Raw genomic sequence first — 27,733 nt, 5'->3', positions numbered from 1 at the left:
ATATAGTGCACCTACTGTACGCTTTGCAGCACACAGCCATCATCAGGGTGTCTAAACTATTGGTGATTCATTTTATCCTTGGCATAATAATAGCAATACTGTCTATATTTGGTAACTATGAATAGAATTACATCCGTTCATTTATTTTTCTAACAGACATTTTCTCCTCAATTTAGTCAATCCTCCATATCGTCTCTGTCGGAAGGAAACCTCATTATGTTTAAACTTACTTTTCAGGATTCAAATACAATAAAATAGCAAAAGTAGCAGAGCTTGTAGATCTGCTACTTTTGATGCTTTTGTGTGACGCTGTAGTATGATCAAGCAGAGCGTTAATTTACGGGGGAAAAAAACACAAAAAGTTAAAATATGAATATAAGAGGTTTCTGACCGACAGCAACACAATGTCCCTGTTGCTGCTAACTCCTACTGTTGGACTGTAGAGGGTGTAGATAGGGTTCCGAAAAAAAATTCAGCTCTAGACCCAAAAAAGACATTTGGAGCCAAACTTATAATACATTGTGAATGAATGACATGAGTCCTATTTAAAACACAATTGAGGAAGAGCGTCGCTCCAAATGTTGTGAGACAGGGCTCTTAATGCTGCACATTGGGGGAGGAGGAGGGGCGCGGGGGCGGGCGCACAGATCGGTGAAGCAATGGGAGCCCACGGATGTTTTTGCCGGAGATTTTGAATCCACCCTCTATGCCAGATATCAGACGGGCTGGGGCAAGTCACTGTCAATTCACAATATTTACACAATCTGTTTCTTTACAGACCCTGTAGACCCGATGTAAGCCTATAAGCAGTATTACGTATTCAAACTTTGTCAGACCACAGAGTAATGTTGTAACCACCCAACCAAATTAGAATATTTTTTTTTTTAAAGTTACGTACATAAAAATTGGTTTCAAAGTCATAAAAAATAAGTTGTGTTTTTTTCTGCCAAGGGCTGTGGGGGGGGGGGGGGGGGTGTCCACTGAAGGCAGTGAAATAATTATTTGATCCAGATGATGGCGATGCACTCTAAGGTATAGCATCAGAAGACTGGTGTACCTTGGCATAATTCCTAACTACACCACTGTTCTGCCATCAGATGTCATCACTGAAACTCATCTGAGCGTGTCATCAGGTGGTGTTTCGCCCCGCTCCGAAAAACTGCTCTCAGCAAGAAATGCCCAAAACAGGGCATTTTCTGTTTACAGGCTCTTTAAATGATATATTTCTGTTTTCTCTCTTATCGTTAAGTGTTAAATAGTATTAATATCCAGATATTGCTTATATTACCATCTTCCCCACCAACATACAGCTGGTTTATTCTCACACTGTTTACAGTGGGGATGATTTCCCCTTGGTGTGCATACGCTGGTGTGTCTTCATGGTTTTTGGATCACTGAAACTCTTGCCACATGGATTACAGTGGAAAGGTTTTTCTCTAGAGTGGCGACATGGCTGACGGAAACTCTTGTCACATTCATTACAGTGGAACCTTTTTTCTATGTGGGTCTCTACGTGTTTCTTCAGTTGATACGACTCACTGAAACTCTTGTCACATTTATTACAGTGGAACGTCTTTTCTCCAGTGTGGGTACTCAAGTGTCTCTTCAGGTGATATGCCACACTGAAACCCTTGTCACATTTATTACACTGGAAAGGTTTTTCTCCAGTGTGGGTCTCTACGTGTTTCTTCAGGTGACTTGACACACTGAAACTCTTGTCACAATGTTTACAGGGGAAAGGTTTTTCTCCAGTGTGGACTCGCTGGTGTGTCTTCAGCTCATTTGACTGACCGAAACTCTTGTTACACTGGTTACAGAGGAAAGGTTTTACTCCGGTGTGGTGATTCATGTGTTGTTTCAGGTGATGTGACTGAGTGAAACTCTTGTCACATTTATTACAGTGGAAAGGTTTTTCTCCGGTGTGGACAAGCATGTGTGTTTTCAGGTGACTTGGCACACGGAACCCCTTGTGACACGTATTACAGTGGAAAGGTTTTTCTCCAGTGTGGACTCGCTGGTGCGTCTTCAGGGCACTGGACTGATTGAAAGTCTTGTCACACCGGTTACATTGGAAAGGTTTTTCTCCAGTGTGGATTCGCTGGTGTTTCTTCAGGGCACTTGGCACACTGAAACTCTTGTCACAACAGTTACAGTGGAATGGTTTTTCTACAGTGCGGACACGCTGGCGCATCTCGGTAAACTGTTGACGATTGTAAGATGCTGGTTTGTCTGTGTCTACTTGTTTCAGGCTGGTTACAGAGCTGATGATTGGCTGGCAGGTTGCTGAGGTGAGAGAGACAGACAGACAGACAGACAGAGAGTCAGGCATAACTAGACATTGATCAACAGTTTCAGACAGGGACCTAGCACTGAATGTAACTCCTCATTCTCACATATGTTTTATGTTCTGGTCCAGCTCAACCCTCGAAAGATCACATTGTTGCATGAAAATTAAGCAAAATCAAGGGGAGAGCACACACACACACACACACACACACACACACACACACACACACACACACACACACACACACACACACACACACACACACACACACACACACACACACACACACACACACACACACACACACACACACACACACACACACACACACACAGTCAGGGACGTGCAGAAGGATTTGGAGAGGCAGGGGCTGGAATTTCAAAAGGGCACATATTGGACTTTACGAACAATTACCATACTTTTAGGCCCAAAAACCCGAAACATTATCATAACGTGCTTAATGTCCTCAAAGTCACGCACTCAACAAGCTTTGAACTGAGCAGATTGGACCTTCTGTTCCAGAGATAATGGCCAAAACAACTTGAAAACGGCCACTTTCGCCGGTTTTCGATCGCGATTTTCGATTGAAATTTTGGTCATTGTCGCCCTTTAATAATAACACAGGCTAGGAAGGTCGTACGGCGACAAACTAGATACCTGAGGAAAGTTCACTTTGAGCTGCATCCAACACATCCACTGCTATTTCCGTCAGCTTTACCGATAGGCCGCAAGGGGCAGTTGAAATTAATTTTTGGGTTTGAAAAAAAAAAAAAAAAACAGTCTGGAGAGGGCACTTTTTTACCGACGGGTAAAAGGGCAGGGGCTGAAGCCCCCTTTCATGTCTATGTGTGCACGTGCATGCACACAGTATGTCACTGTCTATATCACGTGTCACCTCAAATAGATGTAAATATTTGTATTTTATTTACCTGTATCAGTCTTCATGTGTCGTTTCAGATAACTCCCTGTGTGACTCCTCATGGATGGAGTTTGTTTTGATGATTTCACCTTGTTGCTCAAAGACAATCGTCGTCCTTCCACATTTGGTGTCTTGTGTGATTTCAGTTTGTTTAAAGCTGACTGACCTTCCCCGGTCTCCTCCCAGTCACTGTCTTCAATGTCAGATTCAGAACAGGGTGAAGTCCACTCGTCACTGTCTTCAGTGTCAGATTCAGAGCAGTCTGAAGAGAGGAGCTGGTCATCTCTAGTTGGCTGTGATGTTCCACAGTCCTCGACATCAGCTTGTGATTTCATGTGTTCAGTTGACTTATTAGCCTCCTCTGGTCTTTGCAGTAGCTCCTCCTCCTCTTTAATCTGTGGAGGCTCTGGTCCGTCTTGGATCTCACTGGGGCTCCTCTCCTGCTGTTCCTCTTTAATCTCCAAAGGTTCTAGTTTTACCTGGACCAGACTGGAGCTACTGTCCTGCGTTTCCTCTTTAACCTGTATCTCCAGAGGTTCTAGTTTTACCTGGACCAGACTGGGGCTCCTCTCCTGCGTTTCCTCTTTAACCTGTATCTCCAGAGGTTCTAGTTTCACCTGGACCAGACTGGGGCTCCTCTCCTGCTGTTCCTCTTTAACCTGTATCTCCAGAGGTTCTAGTTTCACCTGGACCAGACTGAGGCTCCTCTCCTGGAAGGAGAGATCTGAAGGAGTGAGAGATCTAGAAGGAGGAGAGAGGAGGTAACGTCAGCAGAGACCAACTCAATGTGTGTGTGTGTGTGTGTGGTGTGTGTGTGTGTGTGTGTGTGTGTGTGTGTGTTGTGTGTGTGTGTGTGTGTGTGTGTGCGTGCGTGCGTGCGTGCGTGCGTGCGTGCGTGCGTGCGTGCGTGCGTGCGTGCGTGCGTGCGTGCGTGCGTGCGTGCGTGCGTGTATAAATATAAATGGGGTCATACTCTCTTGGGGGTGCCACACATACATTAACTTCATCCTTATATACATTTCGTCAATTTGATAGTTCCCCCAGGATTCCGCAGAGAAAAAGTCTCGATTCCGCGGGGAACAATCCTTGATTCTGCGGCTTGGTAGCTAATGTTCCAAGAACTATCAAGATATTAAAAAACAACCTAAAATTACCAGTTATCAAGCAATAATATATTAAGTTTTAATAATAAAGTAAAATCCTTTATGAAATAGATACCAATACCAATCTAAAACACTTGGATTCTAGTAATTGAGTCAATGTTACTGGTTATAAATAGAGATGGTCCGATACTAATCACTGATCCAATCAGGGCATTTCTATTTTTATTATTACTATTATTATTATTATTATTATTTGTATTTATTTTTTTGACCATTTATGTTGTAGCAATAAAAGATAATATGTCTAAAAACACTGGCCTACAGTTAAATTATTAGCGACTAAAGAAATGTGAATTAAAGAAATGAAGACAAATACTAACAATGCCTCTGAACATTGGCTTGCAGTTATTGCACATAGCCAAAATCTTAAAAGTCACTTTAAGTTTAGCTTGAGGGAGAGTCTACCTTCTACAGGGAATTACTTGATATCTAGGCTGCAGAAAACATTCAGTTGGATATATATAACACACTTACACACACACACACCTGACTGTACCTGTGAACATGTCCTGGTCAGTCTCTCTGGTCTCCATCTTCACAGTCTGGAACATGTCCTGGTCAGTCTCTATGGTCTCCATCTTCACAGTCTGGAACATGTCCTGGTCAGTCTCTATGGTCTCCATCTTCACAGTCTGGAGTTTCCTCTCAACCTCGTCCTCTGCATCTGATGACTGATAAGAAGACACCCACATTCTTTAACGTCTCTGTCAGGTGGAAACCTCATATGTCCAAAACTGTTACTATTCAGGATTCAAATTCAAAAACAGCAAAAGTAGCAGATCTACAAGCTCGAAACGCAGCAGGAAGCGTCAGCTTTTGTGTGACGCTGTAGTTAAGAATATGGAGATAAGAGGTTTCTGCCCGACAGCAACGTTATGCTCTATCAGTGGTGTACAGTACCGAAGAACATTTACTTTACAAAACAACAACAACGCATGGGTACCCGGGGCTACTCTGATCTCTCTCTCTCTCTCTCTCTCTCTCTCTCTCTCTCTCTCTCTCTCTCTCTCTCTCTCTCTCTCTCTCTCTCTCTCTCTCTCTCTCTCTCTCTCTCTCTCTCTCTCTCTCTCTCTCTCTCTCTCTCTCTCTCTCTCTCTCTCTCTCTCTCTCTCTCTCTCTCTCTGAAACACACTGAACTCCACTCTTCGTTCCTAGCAGAATGTTAACCCCATAAATGCTGGTTAGAATAAACAGGAAAACATTGATTTTTTTTTCTTTAATAAAACAAAACGTCATACTTTTTAAAGGCTTTTAAAAGTTTTTTTTGTCATCAAGACACTATAATCTCACACACAAAAAAAATCCATGCAAAAATATAGAAAATGCAACACGAAATCGCACGACTAATAAACTAAAATAAAACCGAAACAAATTACAATCCCGGCTGACACACGAAAATACAAAATAGCTGATCTACAAATGATCTTTTGAGCTCACAGCATGCAACCGTATAAATCAGGTGTTGGTGGCTGGAGTAGCTTGTATGGAACATCACCAAACCCAGTACTGTTTATTTTTTTAATAAAAATGTCAACTTCCTGATGATTTTACTATTTGAAGATCCGGATCCGGATCCGCCGATCCAGTCCAGGTTTTCTTTCTAATAAAAATAGCTAAATCAACAGTAAGTTAACATTTTTATAAATAAAAAAAAACAGTACTGGGTTTGGTGATGTTCTATATTGTCTGAATCGACTTTGTTTACATTCGTTTACATGCTAAAAGAGCGACTTTGAGAGCTGTTTTACTGTACAATGTAAGTCAATGGGGAGCATATTTTTAATTATCAATTTCTAATCAATGCAGCAATTATTTTTTATCTCTTGACCACCTTTGGAGTTACATCATGGCGAGGTAACTACACAACCCAAACCTCTACCAAATGGTCTTGCCCTTTAATGTTTGATTGCTGTAGTAAATAATACAACTTAAAATCACTAAATCAACTTCGAATAAAAATAATTAACCTTTCCATGAAGAGAGGCCCAACTGATCCACCACCAGTGAGGAGAACAGTATAGTAGAAGAATAGTATAGTAGAAGAATAGTATAGTAGAAGAAAAGTAATTTACATTTGCAACAAACCAGTTTCTCAAAATGTAACACTTGACGTTGGCCACAAGATGTCTCACTTCACTACGAAATCAAGAGGCTTTCATTCATGCTAGAAAATTAACCTAACGCTGCGAAGCTTGCGTCACACATTTGTTTCACAGCTTAGAGAAACGTAGTTACGTAGTTACTCAATACCGCCCACATCTGGCAGAGTCAGGTTACTAGAAAATCCCCCAAACAACCAGTTTTCTGCAGTGACCAGTTTATCAAAAAAGTTATTTTTCTATTTTTCTATATATAGGGCCTACTACACATTTCCACTGACATATTTTTCACAATAACCATTTCACATACAGTAAATGGACGAGTGATCACTTCTCTAAATACTATTTTAGTTGTGAGTGTCTGCCAGTGTATGTCCCACCAAAATGACCAGGCGCTCACATTGGAACTGCAAGTGTATTCTTTCTCTCCTTTCTTTTATGTCCTTTATTCTTAAGCCAGCAGCAAAAACAAGGCCACATAGCACCAGAGGTGTGTAAAAAGTACTCAAATGTTTTACTTAAGTAAAAGTATGATTGATTGATTGATTGAATATTTTATTAGGCAAAAAAAGTTAAAAAAAAAGTCCTTGTGGTCATGTTTCCATTGAGGTTCTTGGTATCAATACTGCAATGTAGAAGTACTTTTTTTAAAGTACAAAAGTATTGGTATAAAAAATTAACTTAAAGTACCAAAAGTAAAAGTACAAAATTGTTTGAAAATAGCAGATCTACAAGCTCACGTGTCGCGAGGCGACGCGTTGTAAGCTTGTAGATCTGCTATGTTCAAATAGCCTAGGTATAAAATAAGGCTAAAGTGGTTAATGTATGTTTTATAATGTAATAATTTATATCTGCAAAGTAACTAGTAACTAAAGTTTTCAAATAATTGTAGTGGAGTAAAAGTGTAATATTTGCCTCCGAGATGTAGTGGAGTAGAAGTAAAAGTATAGACAATTGGAAATACTCCAATAAAGTAAAAAATACCTCCAAATTGTACATAAGTACAGTACTTGAGTAAATGTACTTAGTTACTTTACACCCCTGCATTGCACCAGAGGCGGTGGTGGAAAAAGTTGTTGAAAGTTACATTTTGTTGGCACTATTTGTCAGTAGTAATGTGGACTTTCAATTCCCTCTAGTTTGCTAATGTTATAATGTGGGAGGGTAAACAAACGACCAACACATGTTTACAACACGAAAAATAGGCCTATGTGTTTCACAATAACACTTTTAACCTTTTATGAATCGAAAGAAAAACAATGAAATAGAACCATATAGCCTATGTCATCATGCAAAAACATCATCAACAAACAGTGTAATAACTAAGAAACTTTGAGAAAAACCTTCAAAGAATGTTAGTGTGGTTGTTGGAAAAATATTCACCTGTATGTATTTAACTCTATGGTATGTATGAACTCATGGTTTATTATACAAATAGATATCAAGGCTTGTTAGAATAACGCTGAATGTTATGATAAACAGAGGCATGGCTTTGGAAATAGTGGTGGAAAGTAACCAAGTATATTTACTCAAATGTACTTAAATTTAAATATAATTTTGAGGTATTTGTACTTTACTTGAGTAATTTCCAATTATTTTACTTCTACTCCACTACATCTCAGAAGCAAATATTGTACTTTTACTCCACAACAATTATTTGAAAACTGTAGCACTATAGATTGTGATTATAATTACAAAACGTTAACCACTTCAGCCTATATAATTATATAATTTCGGCCATTTGAAAATAGCCGATCAACTAGCTCAAAATGCGTCTCGATGCGACTCATTGTGAGCTTGTAGATTAGCTATTTTGAAAGCTTGAAATGGGACATATTACTTTTGGTACTTTTACTCAAGTACATTTTGAATTCCGTACTTTTACTTGTAACAGAGTATTTCTATATTGCAGTATTGATACTTTTACTTAAGTAAAAAAAAAAAGAGTACTTTTTCTACCACTGAATAAATATTTTTTTTAAAAAACGGAATAAATGTACCTGTAATGTCGTAGTCCTTGGAACAGCGTGTGGCCTGGTGTTGGTAGCCTACGTTCCTTCCTAGGAATAGCCTTTTGTTTAGGCTTTCTTAGACCAGGTTGCTTCTTTAGCGATGCAGCAGACTTTAATGGTTTGGTAACCTCGCATCACCAGTCTTTCCAAGCTCACTCGGAGGAAAAGTGGCTTCGAGGTTCTCTCTGTAGTTCTGTGTGTGTCTCTCTCTCTCTCTCTCTCTCTCGTCCGTGCAGAAACACACTTCACTCCACTCTCCGTTCCCAGCAGAATGTTAACCCCATAAATGCTGGTTAGAATCATAGATATAGAACATGCAATTTTGGAGAAGGCAAGCTTACTGACTACTGGCCAATCACAGCGCGTATTTTCCAGGAATTGTCAGAATCTAGTTGTATAAAAAAACTAGATTATGCCAAGTCCCGGAAAAGACGCGCTGTGATTGGCCAGTAGGAAAACATTGATTTTTTTCAAAACAAAACTCCCAATGAATTAGTCATGATTTTGAAGTTCACATGACTGTTTTAAACATAACATCATACTTTTTTAAGGTTTTTAAGACTTTAAGACTTTTTTTTTGTCATCAAGAAATGATAATCTCACACAAAGAAATCCATGCAAAAATAACTCGCACGACTAATAAACCAAAATAAAACCAAAACACAAATCACAATCTCATTTTCCACCGGTTGACACACCGGAAATAGCTGATCTACAAATGATGTCTTTTGAGCTCGTATACTGGTTATTTGCGCCGCACGACACAGCATGCAACCGTATAAATCAGGTGTTGGCTGGAGTAGCTTAACCACTTAAACCAGCTGCCGTTAAAAATGTAAACTTTCTTCAAGGACCATGCTCACCCATTTTCAACCTATCTTCATATAACTGGTCCTCACTAATGATCATCATTTGTAAGATGGCACCATTTCGGTCTAGTATGTCTCAAAGGAGGGCTGTGGTCTGTGGACAGTTAAGGGCTGTGATATTTAGGCTCTAGGCACAGCAGCCATATTGGATCTATATGCTATATCGTTTATCTCCACATTTTAACTTTTTATTTTTTTTTGTAAATGAATGCCTTACTTTGTCATACTACAGTGCAACACAAAGATAGCGGAAATAGCAGATAATGATATACAAGCTCACAATGTGTCGCGTTGTGAGCTTGTAGAGCTTGCAGAGCCAAGTGGTTAAGTGTGTCTGTGGGTTTCATTTTAAGCCACAGTGAAAAGTATGAAAAAGAGATTGTGACAAAAATAATAAAATAACTACATTGGAACATTTTTTTCCCCATTTCCTGAAGAGTAACGGATACAAGGTTTCCACGGTCCAACAGTGATGTTATGACAGCAGTGTTCCTCCATGTAGCCCTAGAGGTACACAGAGGAACTACAGGGGTTACATGAGCGAAATTGAATTTATTTAGCCGTTATAATTAATGATAAAACTTTGACGCAATGTGTGTAAACCTTAAACTTTGACGCAATGTGTGTAAACCTGCTGATCTGTAATGTGTAAGACCAAATTAATCCAAAAACATGACGAGCACACCTAACTGAATAGAAAGCAATACCTATTTGCATATTATTTGAACATATTTACGTCAAGTGGACTTACTGTTGGGGCGGGAAAGATGTAGTTGTTCAAACAAATGTTTCAGAGATTTATAAAACATGGGACAAAAGTTAAAATTCCAAAACAAGGTGCTCTTCCATACAATTGGGTGACAAAGTTATGTGGCAAAGAAAGGGAAAGACCAGGGCACTCTTGTGGAAAAATTAAAAAGCCTTTATTGTATTGTATGGCTGATGCATAGGCAAGAATAATAAAATATAGTGCACCTACTGTACGCTTTGCAGCACACAGCCATCATCAGGGTGTCTAAACTATTGGTGATTCATTTCATCCTTGGCATAATAATAGCAATACTGTCTATATTTGGTATGAATAGAATTACATCCGTTAATTTATTTTTCTAACAGACATTTTCTCCTCAATTTAGTCAATCCTCCATATCGTCTCTGTCGGAAGGAAACCTCATATGTTTAAACTTACTTTTCAGGATTCAAATACAATAAAATAGCAAAAGTAGCAGAGCTTGTAGATCTGCTACTTTTGATGCTTTTGTGTGACGCTGTAGTATGATCAAGCAGAGCGTTAATTTACGGGGGGAAAAAACACAAAAAGTTAAAATATGAATATAAGAGGTTTCTGACCGACAGCAACACAATGTCCCTGTTGCTGCTAACTCCTACTGTTGGACTGTAGAGGGTGTAGATAGGGTTCCGAAAAAAAATTCAGCTCTAGACCCAAAAAAGACATTTGGAGCCAAACTTATAATACATTGTGAATGAATGACATGAGTCCTATTTAAAACACAATTGAGGAAGAGCGTCGCTCCAAATGTTGTGAGACAGGGCTCTCAATGCTGCACATTGGGGGAGGAGGAGGGGCGCGGGGGCGGGCGCACAGATCGGTGAAGCAATGGGAGCCCACGGATGTTTTTGCCGGAGATTTTGAATCCACCCTCTATGCCAGATATCAGACGGGCTGGGGCAAGTCACTGTCAATTCACAATATTTACACAATCTGTTTCTTTACAGACCCTGTAGACCCGATGTAAGCCTATAAGCAGTATTACGTATTCAAACTTTGTCAGACCACAGAGTAATGTTGTAACCATGCACCCAACCAAATTAGAATATATTTTTTTTAAAGTTACGTACATAAAAATTGGTTTCAAAGTCATAAAAAATAAGTTGTGTTTTTTCTGCCAAGGGCTGTGGGGGGGGGGGGGGGTGTCCACTGAAGGCAGTGAAATAATTATTTGATCCAGATGATGGCGATGCACTCTAAGGTATAGCATCAGAAGACTGGTGTACCTTGGCATAATTCCTAACTACACCACTGTTCTGCCATCAGATGTCATCACTGAAACTCATCTGAGCGTGTCATCAGGTGGTGTTTCGCCCCGCTCCGAAAAACTGCTCTCAGCAAGAAATGCCCAAAACAGGGCATTTTCTGTTTACAGGCTCTTTAAATGATATATTTCTGTTTTCTCTCTTATCGTTAAGTGTTAAATAGTATTAATATCCAGATATTGCTTATATTACCATCTTCCCCACCAACATACAGCTGGTTTATTCTCACACTGTTTACAGTGGGGATGATTTCCCCTTGGTGTGCATACGCTGGTGTGTCTTCATGGTTTTTGGATCACTGAAACTCTTGCCACATGGATTACAGTGGAAAGGTTTTTCTCTAGAGTGGCGACATGGCTGACGGAAACTCTTGTCACATTCATTACAGTGGAACCTTTTTTCTATGTGGGTCTCTACGTGTTTCTTCAGTTGATACGACTCACTGAAACTCTTGTCACATTTATTACAGTGGAACGTTTTTTCTCCAGTGTGGGTACTCAAGTGTCTCTTCAGGTGATATGCCACACTGAAACCCTTGTCACATTTATTACACTGGAAAGGTTTTTCTCCAGTGTGGGTCTCTACGTGTTTCTTCAGGTGACTTGACACACTGAAACTCTTGTCACAATGTTTACAGTGGAAAGGTTTTTCTCCAGTGTGGACTCGCTGGTGTGTCTTCAGCTCATTTGACTGACCGAAACTCTTGTTACACTGGTTACAGAGGAAAGGTTTTACTCCGGTGTGGTGATTCATGTGTTGTTTCAGGTGATGTGACTGAGTGAAACTCTTGTCACATTTATTACAGTGGAAAGGTTTTTCTCCGGTGTGGACAAGCATGTGTGTTTTCAGGTGACTTGGCACACGGAACCCCTTGTTACACGTATTACAGTGGAAAGGTTTTTCTCCAGTGTGGACTCGCTGGTGCGTCTTCAGGGCACTGGACTGATTGAAAGTCTTGTCACACCGGTTACATTGGAAAGGTTTTTCTCCAGTGTGGATTCGCTGGTGTTTCTTCAGGGCACTTGGCACACTGAAACTCTTGTCACAACAGTTACAGTGGAATGGTTTTTCTACAGTGCGGACACGCTGGCGCATCTCGGTAAACTGTTGACGATTGTAAGATGCTGGTTTGTCTGTGTCTACTTGTTTCAGGCTGGTTACAGAGCTGATGATTGGCTGGCAGGTTGCTGAGGTGAGAGAGACAGACAGACAGACAGAGAGACAGACAGACAGAGAGTCAGGCATAACTAGACATTGATCAACAGTTTCAGACAGGGACCTAGCACTGAATGTAACTCCTCATTCTCACATATGTTTTATGTTCTGGTCCAGCTCAACCCTCGAAAGATCACATTGTTGCATGAAAATTAAGCAAAATGAAGGGGAGAGCGCACACACACACACACACACACACACACACACACACACACACACACACACACACACACACACACACACACACACACACACACACACACACACACACACACACACACACACACACACACACACACACACAGTATGTCACTGTCTATATCACGTGTCACCTCAAATAGATGTAAATATTTGTATTTTATTTACCTGTATCAGTCTTCATGTGTCGTTTCAGATAACTCCCTGTGTGACTCCTCATGGATGGAGTTTGTTTTGATGATTTCACCTTGTTGCTCAAAGACAATCGTCGTCCTTCCACATTTGGTGTCTTGTGTGATTTCAGTTTGTTTAAAGCTGACTGACCTTCCCCGGTCTCCTCCCAGTCACTGTCTTCAATGTCAGATTCAGAACAGGGTGAAGTCCACTCGTCACTGTCTTCAGTGTCAGATTCAGAGCAGTCTGAAGAGAGGAGCTGGTCATCTCTAGTTGGCTGTGATGTTCCACAGTCCTCGACATCAGCTTGTGATTTCATGTGTTCAGTTGACTTATTAGCCTCCTCTGGTCTTTGCAGTAGCTCCTCCTCCTCTTTAATCTGTGGAGGCTCTGGTCCGTCTTGGATCTCACTGGGGCTCCTCTCCTGCTGTTCCTCTTTAATCTCCAAAGGTTCTAGTTTTACCTGGACCAGACTGGGGCTACTGTCCTGCGTTTCCTCTTTAACCTGTATCTCCAGAGGTTCTAGTTTTACCTGGACCAGACTGGGGCTCCTCTCCTGCGTTTCCTCTTTAACCTGTATCTCCAGAGGTTCTAGTTTCACCTGGACCAGACTGGGGCTCCTCTCCTGCTGTTCCTCTTTAACCTGTATCTCCAGAGGTTCTAGTTTCACCTGGACCAGACTGAGGCTCCTCTCCTGCTGTTCAGGGGAAACCTCGTCTTTAAACACAGGAAGGAGTGAGAGATCTAGAAGGAGGAGAGAGGAGGTAACGTCAGCAGAGACCAACTCAATGTGTGTGTGTGTGTGTGTGTGTGTGTGTGTGTGTGTGTGTGTGTGTGTGTGTGTGTGTGTGTGTGTGCGTGCGTGCGTGCGTGCGTGCGTGCGTGCGTGCGTGCGTGCGTGCGTGCGTGCGTGCGTGCGTGCGTGCGTGCGTGCGTGTATAAATATAAATGGGGTCATACTCTCTTGGGGGTGCCACACATACATTAACTTCATCCTTATATACATTTCGTCAATTTGATAGTTCCCCCAGGATTCCGCAGAGAAAAAGTCTCGATTCCGCGGGGAACAATCCTTGATTCTGCGGCTTGATAGCTAATGTTCCATGAACTATCAAGATATTAAAAAACAACCTAAAATTACCAGTTATCAAGCAATAATATATTAAGTTTTAATAATAAAGTAAAATCCTTTATGAAATAGATACCAATACCAATCTAAAACACTTGGATTCTAGTAATTGAGTCAATGTTACTGGTTATAAATAGAGATGGTCCGATACTAATCACTGATACAATCAGGGCATTTCTATTTTTATTATTACTATTATTATTATTATTATTATTTGTATTAATTTTTTTGACCATTTATGTTGTAGCAATAAAAGATAATATGTCTCAAAACACTGGCCTACAGTTAAATTATTAGCGACTAAAGAAATGTGAATTAAAGAAATGAAGACAAATACTAACAATGCCTCTGAACATTGGCTTGCAGTTATTGCACATAGCCAAAATCTTAAAAGTCACTTTAAGTTTAGCTTGAGGGAGAGTCTACCTTCTACAGGGAATTACTTGATATCTAGGCTGCAGAAAACATTCAGTTGGATATTAAACACACTTACACACACACACACCTGACTGTACCTGTGAACATGTCCTGGTCAGTCTCTCTGGTCTCCATCTTCACAGTCTGGAACATGTCCTGGTCAGTCTCTATGGTCTCCATCTTCACAGTCTGGAACATGTCCTGGTCAGTCTCTATGGTCTCCATCTTCACAGTCTGGAGTTTCCTCTCAACCTCGTCCTCTGCATCTGATGACTGATAAGAAGACACCCACATTCTTTAACGTCTCTGTCAGGTGGAAACCTCATATGTCCAAAACTGTTACTATTCAGGATTCAAATTCAAAAACAGCAAAAGTAGCAGATCTACAAGCTCGAAACGCAGCAGGAAGCGTCAGCTTTTGTGTGACGCTGTAGTTAAGAATATGGAGATAAGAGGTGTACCCAGGGCTACTCTGAATTAACGTTCCCTCTGTAGTTCTCTCTCTCTCTCTCTCTCTCTCTCTCTCTCTCTCTCTCTCTCTCTCTCTCTCTCTCTCTCTCTCTCTCTCTCTCTCTCTCTCTCTCTCTCTCTCTCTCTCTCTCTCTCTCTCTCTCTCTCTCTCTCTCTCTCTCTCTCTCTCTCTCTCTCTCTCTCTCTCTCTCTCTCTCTCTCTCTCTCTCTCTCTCTCTCTCTCTCTCTCTCTCTGTGCAGAAACACACTGAACTCCACTCTTCGTTCCTAGCAGAATGTTAACCCCATAAATGCTGGTTAGAATAAACAGGAAAACATTGATTTTTTTTCTTTAATAAAACAAAACGTCATACTTTTTAAAGGCTTTTAAAAGTTTTTTTTGTCATCAAGACACTATAATCTCACACACAAAAAAAATCCATGCAAAAATATAGAAAATGCAACACGAAATCGCACGACTAATAAACTAAAATAAAACCGAAACAAATTACAATCCCGGCTGACACACGAAAATACAAAATAGCTGATCTACAAATGATCTTTTGAGCTCACAGCATGCAACCGTATAAATCAGGTGTTGGTGGCTGGAGTAGCTTGTATGGAACATCACCAAACCCAGTACTGTTTATTTTTTTAATAAAAATGTCAACTTCCTGATGATTTTACTATTTGAAGATCCGGATCCGGGTCCGCCGATCCAGTCCAGGTTTTCTTTCTAATAAAAATAGCTAAATCAACAGTAAGTTAACATTTTTATAAATAAAAAAAAACAGTACTGGGTTTGGTGATGTTCTATATTGTCTGAATCGACTTTGTTTACATTCGTTTACATGCTAAAAGAGCGACTTTGAGAGCTGTTTTACTGTACAATGTAAGTCAATGGGGAGCATATTTTTAATTATCAATTTCTAATCAATGCAGCAATTATTTTTTATCTCTTGACCACCTTTGGAGTTACATCATGGCGAGGTAACTACACAACCCAAACCTCTACCAAATGGTCTTGCCCTTTAATGTTTGATTGCTGTAGTAAATAATACAACTTAAAATCACTAAATCAACTTCGAATAAAAATAATTAACCTTTCCATGAAGAGAGGCCCAACTGATCCACCACCAGTGAGGAGAACAGTATAGTAGAAGAATAGTATAGTAGAAGAATAGTATAGTAGAAGAAAAGTAATTTACATTTGCAACAAACCAGTTTCTCAAAATGTAACACTTGACGTTGGCCACAAGATGTCTCACTTCACTACGAAATCAAGAGGCTTTCATTCATGCTAGAAAATTAACCTAACGCTGCGAAGCTTGCGTCACACATTTGTTTCACAGCTTAGAGAAACGTAGTTACGTAGTTACTCAATACCGCCCACATCTGGCAGAGTCAGGTTACTAGAAAATCCCCCAAACAACCAGTTTTCTGCAGTGACCAGTTTATCAAAAAGTTATTTTTCTATTTTTCTATATATAGGGCCTACTACACATTTCCACTGACATATTTTTCACAATAACCATTTCACATACAGTAAGTGGACGAGTGATCACTTCTCTAAATACTATTTTAGTTGTGAGTGTCTGCCAGTGTATGTCCCACCAAAATGACCAGGCGCTCACATTGGAACTGCAATTGTATTCTTTCTCTCCTTTCTTTTATGTCCTTTATTCTTAAGCCAGCAGCAAAAACAAGGCCACATAGCACCAGAGGCGTGTAAAAAGTACTCAGTACTTAAGTAAAAGTATGATTGATTGATTGATTGAATATTTTATTAGGCAAAACAAATTAAAACAGCACAATTACATTTAAAATACTTTGACTAAAAGTCTGTCCAAAAAAGTCAAAAAAAGTCCTTGTGGTCATGTTTCCATTGAGGTTCTTGGTATCAATACTGCAATGTAGAAGTACTCTGTTACAAGTAAAAGTAATTTTTAAAAAAAGTAAAAAAGTATTGGTATAACAAATTCACTTAAAGTACCAAAAGTAAAAGTACAAAATTGTTTGAAAATAGCAGATCTACAAGCTCACGTGTCACGAGGCGACGCGTTGTAAGCTTGTAGATCTGCTATGTTCAAATAGCCTAGGTATAAGATAAGGCTAAAGTGGTTAATGTATGTTTTATAATGTAATAACTTATATCTGCAAAGTAACTAGTAACTAAAGTTTTCAAATAATTGTAGTGGAGTAAAAGTGTAATATTTGCCTCCGAGATGTAGTGGAGTAGAAGTAAAAGTATAGACAATTGGAAATACTCCAGTAAAGTAAAAAATACCTCCAAATTGTACATAAGTACAGTACTTGAGTAAATGTACTTAGTTACTTTACACTGCATAGCACCAGAGGCGGTGGTGGAAAAAGTTGTTGAAAGTTACATTTTGTTGGCACTATTTGTCAGTAGTAATGTGGACTTTCAATTATCTCTAGTTTGCTAATGTTATAATGTGGGAGGGTAAACAAACGACCAACGAATGTTGACCAACATTCTTTACACGAAAAATAGGCCTATATGTGTTTCACAATAACACTTTTAACCTTTTATGAATCGAAAGAAAAACAATGAAATAGAACCATAAACAGTAGCCTATGTCATCATGCAAAAACATCATCAACAAACAGTGTAATAACTAGAAGAAACTTTGAGAAAAACCTTCACAGAATGCTAGTGTGGTTGTTGGAAAAATATTCACCTGTATGTATTTAACTCTATGGTATGTATGAACTCATGGTTTATTATACAAATAAATATCAAGGCTTGTTAGAGCTGAATGTTATGATAAACAGAGGCATGGCTTTGGAAATAGTGGTGGAAAGTAACCAAGTATATTTACTCAAATGTACTTACATTTAAATATAATTTTGAGGTATTTGTACTTTACTTGAGTATTTCCAATTATTTTACTTCTACTCCACTACATCTCAGAGGCAAATATTGTACTTTTACTCCACAACAATTATTTGAAAACTGTAGCACTAGTTACTCTGAAGATTTTGATTATAATTACAAAACGTTAACCACTTCAGCGGCAGCCTATATAATTATATCATTTCGGCCATTTGAAAATAGCCGATCTAGCTCAAAATGAATCTCGATGAGACTCATTGTGAGCTTGTAGATCAGCTATTTTGAAAGCTTGAAATGGGACATACTTTTACTTTTGGTACTTTTACTCAAGTACATTCTGAATTCCGGACTTTTACTTGTAACAGAGTATTTATATATTGCAGTATTGATACTTTTACTTAAGTAAACAAAACAAAAAGAGTACTTTTTCTACCACTGAATAAAGAATATTGTAAAAAAACGGAATAAATGTACCTGTAATGTCGTAGTACTTGGAACAGCGTGTGGCCTGGTGTTGGTACGTTCCTTCCTAGGAATAGCCTTTTGTTTAGGCTTTCTTAGACCAGGTTGCTTCTTTAACGATGCAGCAGACTTTAATGGTTTGGTAACCTCGCATCACCAGTCTTTCCACGGCCACCTCGGAGGAAAAGTGGCTTTGAGGTTCTCTCTGTAGTTCTGTGTGTGTCTCTCTCTCTCTCTCTCGTCCGTGCAGAAACACACTTCACTCCACTCTCCGTTCCCAGCAGAATGTTAACCCCATAAATGCTGTTTAGAATCATAGATATAGACGCCTAGATAGATACCTCATTGGCCTTTGCAGTTCATTGGAACGACATGTATCACGGCCGCCATTTTGGAGAAGGCAAGCTTACTGACTACTGGCCAATCACAGCGCGTCTTTTCCAGGAATTGTCAGAATCTAGTTGTATAAAACATATCCCATTATATCTTTATACAACTAGATTATGCCAAGTCCCGGAAAAGACGCGCTGTGATTGGCCAGTAGGAAAACATTGATTTGTTTCAAAACAAAACAAAACAAAACTCCCAATGAATTAGTCATGATTTTGAAGTTCACATGACTGTTTTAAACATAACATCATACTTTTTTAAGGTTTTTAAGACTTTAATACTTTTTTTTGTCATCAAGAAACGATAATCTCACACAAAGAAATCCATGCAAAAATAACTCGCACGACTAATAAACCAAAATAAAACCAAAACACAAATCACAATCTCATTTTCCACCTGTTGACACACCGGAAATAGCTGATCTACAAATGATGTCTTTTAAGCTCGTATACTAGTATTTGCGGCGCACGACACAGCATGCAACCGTATAAATCAGGTGTTGGCTGGAGTAGCTTAACCACTTAAACCAGCTGCCGTTAAAAATGTAAACTTTCTTCAAGGACCATGCTCACCCATTTTCAACCTATCTTCATATAACTGGTCCTCACTAATGATCATTGTAAGATGTCACCATTTCGGTCTAGTATGTCTCAATACAAAGGAGGGCTGTGGTCTGTACGTGGACAGTTAAAGGATGTGATATTTAGGCTCTATGCACAGCAGCCATATTGGATATATGCTATATCGTTTACCTCCACATTGAAACTTTTTATGTTTTTTTGTAAATGAATGCCCTGTCATACTACAGTGCAACACAAAGATAGCGGAAATAGCAGACAATGATATACAAGCTCACAATGTGTCGCGTTGTGAGCTTGTAGAGCTTGCAGAGCCAAGTGGTTAAGTGTGTCTGTGGGTTTCATTTTAAGCCACAGTGAAAAGTATGAAAAAGAGATTGTGACAAAAATAACTACATTGGATCCATTGGAAAAATGTTTCCCCATTTCCTGAAGAGTCACGGTTTTGGACATACAAGGTTTCCACGGTCTAACAGTGATGTTACGACAGCAGTGTTCCTCCATGTAGCCCTAGAGGTACACAGAGGAACTACAGGGGTTACATGAGAAATTGAATTTATTTAGCCGTTATAATTAATGATAAAACTTTGACGAAATGTGTGTGAACGTGCTGATCTGTGATGTGTAAGACCAAATTAATCCAAAAACATGACGAGCACACCTAACTGAATAGAAAGCAATACTTATTTGCACATTATTTGAACATATTTACGTCAAGTGGACTTACTGTTGGGGAGGGAAAGATGTAGTTGTTCTAACAAATGTTTCCGAGATTTATAAAACATGGGACAAAAGTTAAAATTCCAAAACAAGGTGCTCTTCCATACAATTGGGTGACAAAGTTATGTGGCAAAGAAAGGGAAAGACCAGGGCACTCTTGTGGAAAAATTAAAAAGCCTTTATTGTATTGTATGGCTGATGCATAGGCAAGAATAATAAAATATAGTGCACCTACTGTACGCTTTGCAGCACACAGCCATCATCAGGGTGTCTAAACTATTGGTGATTCATTTCATCCTTGGCATAATAATAGCAATACTGTCTATATTTGGTATGAATAGAATTACATCCGTTAATTTATTTTTCTAACAGACATTTTCTCCTCAATTTAGTCAATCCTCCATATCGTCTCTGTCGGAAGGAAACCTCATATGTTTAAACTTACTTTTCAGGATTCAAATACAATAAAATAGCAAAAGTAGCAGAGCTTGTAGATCTGCTACTTTTGATGCTTTTGTGTGACGCTGTAGTATGATCAAGCAGAGCGTTAATTTACGGGGGAAAAAAACACAAAAAGTTAAAATATGAATATAAGAGGTTTCTGACCGACAGCAACACAATGTCCCTGTTGCTGCTAACTCCTACTGTTGGACTGTGGAGGGTGTAGATAGGGTTCCGAAAAGTTTTTCAGCTCTAGACCCAAAAAAGACATTTGGAGCCAAACTTAAAATACATTGTGAATTAATGACATGAGTCCTATTTAAAACACAATTGAGGAAGAGCGTCGCTCCAAATGTTGTGAGTCAGGGCTCTCAATGCTGCACATTGGGGGAGGAGGAGGGGCGCGGGGGCGGGCCCCTCCTCCCATTGCTTCGGTGAAGCAATGGGAGCCCACGGATGTTTTTGCCGGAGATTTTGAATCCGCCCTCTATGCCAGATATCAGACGGGCTGGGGCAGGCTAAGTCACAGTCAATTCACAATATTTACACAATCTGTTTCTTTACAGACCCTGTAGACAGGATGTAAGCCTATAAGCAGTATTACGTATTAAAACTTTGTCAGAACACAGAATAATGTAACCACCCAATCAAATTAGAATGATTAAAACAAAAATGTTACGTACATCAAAATTGGTTTCAAAGTCATAAAAAAATAAGCTGTGTTTTTTCTGCCAAGGGCTGTGGGGGGGGGGGGGGGGGTCCACTGAAGGCAGTGAAATAATTATTTAATCAAAATGATGGCGATGCGCTCTAAGGTATAGTATCAGAAGACTGGTGTACCTTGGCATAATTCCTAACTACACCACTGTTCTGCCATCAGATGTCATCACTGAAACTCATCTGAGCGTGTCATCAGGTGGTGTTTAGCCCCGCTCCGAAAAACTGCTCTCAGCTAGAAATGCCCAAAACAGGGCATTTTCTGTTTACAGGCTCTTTAAATGATATATTTCTGTTTTCTCTCTTATCGTTAAGTGTTAAATAGTATTAATATCCAGATATTGCTTCTATTACCATCTTCCCCACCAACATAAAGCTGGTTTATTCGCACACTGTTTACAGTGGGGATGATTTCCCCTTGGTGTGCATACGCTGGTGTGTCTTCATGGTTTTTGGATCACTGAAACTCTTGCCACATGGATTACAGTGGAAAGGGTTTTCTCTAGAGTGGCGACATGGCTGACGGAAACTCTTGTCACATTCCTTACAGTGGAACCTTTTTTCTATGTGGGTCTCAAAGTGTCTCTTCAGTTGATACGACTCACTGAAACTCTTGTCACATTTATTACAGTGGAACGTTTTTTCTCCAGTGTGGGTACTCAAGTGTCTCTTCAGGTGATATGCATAACTGAAACCCTTGTAACATTTATTACACTGGAAAGGTTTTTCTCCAGTGTGGGTCTCTACGTGTTTCTTCAGGTGACTTGACACACTGAAACTCTTGTCACAATGTTTACAGGGGAAAGGTTTTTCTCCAGTGTGGACTCGCTGGTGTGTCTTCAGCTCATTTGACTGACCGAAACTCTTGTTACACTGGTTACAGAGGAAAGGTTTTACTCCGGTGTGGTGATGCATGTGTAGTTTCAGGTGATGTGACAGAGTGAAACTCTTGTCACATTTATTACAGTGGAAAGGTTTTTCTCCGGTGTGGACAAGCATGTGTGTTTTCAGGTGACTTGGCACACGGAACCCCTTGTTACACGTATTACAGTGGAAAGGTTTTTCTCCAGTGTGGACTCGCTGGTGCGTCTTCAGGGCACTAGACTGATTGAAACTCTTGTCACACCGGTTACATTGGAAAGGTTTTTCTCCAGTGTGGATTCGCTGGTGTATCTTCAGGGCATTTCGCACACTGAAACTCTTGTCACAACAGTTACAGTGGAAAGGTTTTTCTACAGTGTGGACACGCTGGCTCGTCTCTGTAAATTGTTGACGATTGTAAGATGCTGGTTTGTCTGTGTCTACTTGTTTCAGGCTGGTTACAGAGCTGATGATTGGCTGGCAGGTTGCTGAGGTGAGAGAGAGACAGACAGACAGACAGAGAGAGTCAGTCATAACTAGACATTGATGAACAGTTTCAGACAGGGACGCACTATTGAATGTAACTCCTCATTCTCACATTTGTTTTATGTTCTGGTCCACCTCAACCCTTGAAAGATCACATTGTTGCATGAAAATTAAGCAAAATCAAGGGGAGCACACACACACACACACACACACACACACACACACACACACACACACACACACACACACACACACACACACACACACACACACACACACACACACACACAATGTCACTGTCTATTTATTGAATTACTATAGGCCATTTTATATATCACGTGTCACCTCAAATAGCTTCTTTGAAAAAAGCATGTTAATGTTCAAATTACAGATTTCTCTCTAGTGTGAAACTAGTTGCCACAAACTACAAATAATGTGTTTAATTTGACTGTATGAGTCCCCATGGCTGAACTGTGTTCATGTGCATCTTCAGTCAGATGAGCCTTTTGAGGGAAGCTTCTTTTACAAACTGTAGACTAGATGTAAGTATTTGTATTTTATTTACCTGTATCAGTCTTCATGTGTCGTTTCAGATAACTCCCTGTGGTACTCCTCATGGATGGAGTTTGTTTTGATGATTTCACCTTGTTGCTCAAAGACAATCGTCGTCCTTCCACATTTGGTGTCTTGTGTGACTTCAGTTTGTTTAAAGCTGACTGACCTTCCCCGGTCTCCTCCCAGTCACTGTCTTCAATGTCAGATTCAGAACAGGGTGAAGTCCACTCGTCACTGTCTTCAGTGTCAGATTCAGAGCAGTGTGAAGAGAGGAGCTGGTCATCTCTAGTTGGCTGTGATGTTCCACAGTCCTCGACATCAGCTTGTGATTTCATGTGTTCAGTTGACTCATTAGCCTCTTCTGGTCTTTGCAGTAGCTCCTCCTCCTCTTTAATCTGTGGAGGCTCTGGTCCGTCTTGGATCTCACTGGGGCTCCTCTCCTGCTGTTCCTCTTTAATCTCCAAAGGTTCTAGTTTTACCTGGACCAGACTGGGGCTCCTCTCCTGCTGTTCCTCTTTAACCTGTATCTCCAGAGGTTCTAGTTTCACCTGGACCAGACTGAAGCTCCTCTCCTGCTGTTCAGGGGAAACCTCGTCTTTAAACACAGGAAGGAGTGAGAGATCTAGAAGGAGGAGAGAGGAGGTAATGTCAGCAGAGACCAACTCAATGTGTGTGTGTGTGTGTGTGTGTGTGTGTGTGTGTGTGTGTGTGTGTGTGTGTGTGTGTGTGTGTGTGTGTGTGTGTGTGTGTGTGTGTGTGTGTGTGTGTGTGTGTGTGTGTGTGTGTGTGTGTGTATATATATATATAAATGGGGTCATACTCTCTTGGGGGTGCCACACATACATTAACTTCATCCATATACTACATTTCGGCAATTTGATAGTCCCCCCAGGATTCCGCAGAGAAAAAGTCTTGATTCCGCGGGGAACAATCCTTGATTCTGCGGCTTGATAGCTAATGTTCCATTAACTATCAAACAACCCAAAATGACCAGTTATCAAGAAATAATATATTAAGTTTGAATAATGCTCCTTTAGGAAATAGATACAATTAATTGTTATACCAATCTAAAACACTGTGGAACCTAGTAATTGAGTCAATGTTACTGGTTATAAATAGAGATGGTCCGATACTAAACACTGAACCAATCAAATGGGAGGGCATTTCTATTTTTTTATTATCATTATTATTATTTATATTTATATTCAAGTACATTTTTAATTCCGGACTTTTACTTGTAACAGATTATTTCTACATTGCAGTATTACCACTGACTGTACCTGTGAACATGTCCTGGTCAGTCTCTCTGGTCTCCATCTTCACAGTCTGGAACATGTCCTGGTCCGTCTCTATGGTCTCCATCTTCACAGTCTGGAACATGTCCTGGTCAGTTTCTATGGTCTCCATCTTCACCGTCTGGAGTTTCCTCTCAACCTCGTCCTCTGCATCTGATGACTGATAAGAAGACACCCACATTCTTTATCGTCTCTGTCAGGTGGAAACCTCTCAAAAATCTCTCTCTCTCTCTCTCTCTCTCTCTCTCTCTCTCTCTCTCTCTCTCTCTAAACATTGATTTATTTTTTAAACAAAATGATTTTGAAGTTCACATTGCGTTTTGGGTGCTAAAACCGTATAGTCTGACCAGTAGAGGTCACTGATGTAACACTGCCCGTATACAAAGCCAGTTGCCTCAACAAGCTGTTGATGTTTGATTGCTGTAGTAAATAATACAACTTAAAATCACTGAATTAACTTTCAATACAAATAATTAACCTTTCCATGCAGAGAGGCCCAACTGATCCACCAGTGAGGATAACAGTATAGTAGAAGAATAGTATAGTAGAAGAATAGTAATTTACATCAGCAACAAACCAGCTTCTCAAAATGCACACAAGATGTCTCACTTCACCACGAAATCAAGAGGCTTTCATTCATGCTAGAAAATCCCCCAAACAACCAGTTTGCTGCAGTGTGACCATCAAGACCAGTTTATCAAAAACGTTATTTTTCTACATATACTACACATTTCCATCGACATATATTTTTCACAATAATCATTTCACATACAGTAAATGGACGAGTGACCACTTCTCTAAATACTATTTTAGTTGTGAGTGTCTGCCAGTGTATGTCCCACCAAAATGACCAGGCACTCACATTGGAACTACAATTGTATTCTTTCTCTCGTTTATTTTATGTCCTTTATTCTTAAGCCAGCAGCAAAAACAAGGCCACATAGCACGAGAGGCGTGAAAAAGTACTCAAATGTTTTACTTAAGTAAAAGTATGATTGATTGATTGAATATTTTATTAGTCAAAAAAAAAAACAGCACAATTACATTTAAAATACTTTGACTAAAAGGTCTGTCCAAAAAAGTTAAAAAAAAAGTACTTGCGGTCATGTTTCCATTGAGGTTCTTGGTATCAATACTGCAATGTAGAAGTATTCTGTTACAAGTAAAAGTAATCTTTTTACAAAAGTATTGGTATAAAAAATGCACGTAAAGTACCAAAAGTAAAAGTACAAAATTGTTTGAAAATAGCATATCTACAAGCTCGCGAGGCGACACGTTGTAAGCTAGATCTGCTATGTTCAAATAATATATATATATATACTATATATATATATAATATAGTATAAAATAAGGCTAAAGTGGTTAATGTACGTTTTATAATGTAATCATTTATATCTGCAAAGTAACTAGTAACTAAAGTTTTCAAATAATTGTGGTGGAGTAAAAGTGTAATATTTGCCTCCGAGATGTAATGGAGTAGAAGTAAAAGTATAGACAATTGGAAATACTCCAGTAAAGTAAAAAATCACACCCTGTGTGAAGTGGGCGGTGTCTTGCTAGCTAATCACAATACTGAATGGAGTCAACCAATCATGTACAAAAGATAAATACATTTATTGAAACACTCTTTATGATGGACGAAACCATAACTTTAAAAAAACAAATCTATGTTTTTTTTAAAGTTATGGTTTCTTATATAGGGCTATGCACATGTGTCATGTGACACTGGCCAATCACATTCCTGAATAGATTGTGATTGGCCAATCACAGCGCAGGATAATTGTACAAATTTCCAAACCTCACTTATAGGGGCGGTTTCACTGCCCAAGATAATTGTAAATTTCCAAACCTCACTTATAGGGGCGGTTTCACCGCCCAAAAATACCTCCAAATTGTATTTAAGTACAGTACTTGAGTAAATGTACTTAGTTACTTTACACCCCTGCATAGCACCAGAGGCGGTGGTGGAAAAAGTTGTTGAAAGTTAAATTTTGTTGGCACTATTTGTCAGTAGTAATGTGGACTTTATCTCTAGTTTGCTAATGTGATAATGTGGGAGGGTAAACAAACAACCAACCAATGTTGACCAACATTCTTTACATGAAAAATAGGCCTATATGTGTTTCACAATAACACTTGTAACCTTTTATGAATCGAAAGAAAAACAATGAAATAGCATAAACAGTAAATGTCATCATGCAAAAACATCAACAACAAACAGTGTAATAACTAGAAGAAACTTTGAGAAAAACCTTCACAGAATGTTAGTGTGTTGGTTGTTGGAAAAATATTGTATGTATGAACTCATGGTTTATTAAACAAATAAATATCAAGGCTTGTTAGAATAACGCTGAATGCTATGATAAACAGAGGCATGGCTTTGGAAATAGGCCTAGTGGTGGAAAGTAACCAAGTATATTTACTTAAATGTACTAAAATATAATTTTGAGGTATTTGTACTTTACTTGAGTATTTCTAATTATTTTACTTCTACTCCACTACATCTCAGAGGCAAATGTTGTACTTTTACAATTATTTGAAAACTGTAGTACTAGTTACTTTGAAGATTTTGATTATTACAAAACGTTAACCACTTCAGCCTATATAATTATATAATTTCGGCCATTTGAAAATAGCCGATCTACTAGCTCAAAATGCGTCTCGATGCCACGCATTGTGAGCTTGTAGATCGGCTATTTTCAAAAGATATGTATAGATTTGAAAGCTTGAAATGGGACATTTTACTTCTGGTACTTTTACTCGAGTACATTTTGAATTCCGAACTTTTTCTTGTAACAGAGTATGTATTACTGTATATTGCAGTATTGATACTTTTACTTAAGTAAAAAAAAAAAGTACTTTTTCTACCACTGAATAAAGAATATTGTAAAAAACGGATTAAATGCACCTCTAGTGTCGTAGTCCTTGGAACAGCGTGTGGCCTGATGTTGGTACGTTCCTTCCTAGGAATAGCCTTTTGTTTAGGCTTTCTTAGACCAGGTTGCTTCTTTAGCGATGCAGCAGACTTTAATGGTTTTGTAACCTCGCATCACCAGTCTTTGTGGTTCCCTCTGTAGTTCAGTGTCCCTCTCTCTCTCTCGTCCGTGCAGAAACACATTTCACTCCACTCTCCGTTCCCAGCAGAATGTTAACCCCATAAATGCTGGTTAGAATCATAGATATAGAAACCTAGATACCTCATTGGCCTCTGCATTTCATTGGAGCGACCTGTATCACGGCCGCCATTTTGGAGAAGGCAAGCTTCCTGACTACTGGCCAATCAGAATCACAGCGCGCCTTTTCCAGGACTTGTCAGAATCTAGTTGTATAAAAAATATCTCATTATATCTTTATACAACTAGATTATGCCAAGTCCCGGAAAAG

The 27,733-nt window shown here is 39.4% G+C and overlaps 2 protein-coding genes across 2 annotated transcripts; both read right to left on the bottom strand.

Moving 5' to 3' along the window:
* Positions 1-9,824: 9,824 nt before the first annotated feature.
* On the bottom strand, positions 9,825-18,458 carry LOC308100519 (uncharacterized protein; the record flags this gene model as incomplete). The annotated part of the gene is made up of 5 exons (XM_080449585.1): positions 18,319-18,458; positions 14,636-14,810; positions 12,986-13,735; positions 12,376-12,591; positions 9,825-9,853 (listed from the first exon to the last, which is right to left on the bottom strand). Exons 2-5 carry the CDS (start codon positions 14,760-14,762, stop codon positions 9,825-9,827), a joined length of 1,122 nt encoding a protein of 373 aa, XP_080305711.1. The 5' UTR covers positions 14,763-14,810; positions 18,319-18,458.
* Positions 18,459-19,755: 1,297 nt separating this feature from the next.
* Positions 19,756-27,291, bottom strand: LOC308100518 (uncharacterized protein; the record flags this gene model as incomplete). Its single annotated transcript, XM_080449584.1, has 5 exons — positions 27,258-27,291; positions 24,335-24,502; positions 23,065-23,676; positions 22,370-22,501; positions 19,756-19,784 (listed from the first exon to the last, which is right to left on the bottom strand). Exons 2-5 carry the CDS (start codon positions 24,459-24,461, stop codon positions 19,756-19,758), a joined length of 900 nt encoding a protein of 299 aa, XP_080305710.1. The 5' UTR covers positions 24,462-24,502; positions 27,258-27,291.
* Positions 27,292-27,733: the final 442 nt, after the last annotated feature.

Source organism: Gymnoscopelus braueri (genome assembly GCF_963280865.1).
Source record: "Gymnoscopelus braueri genome assembly, chromosome: 14".
Classification (NCBI taxonomy): Eukaryota; Metazoa; Chordata; class Actinopteri; order Myctophiformes; family Myctophidae; genus Gymnoscopelus; species Gymnoscopelus braueri.
This window is presented reverse-complemented; position numbering and strand designations above follow the sequence as displayed.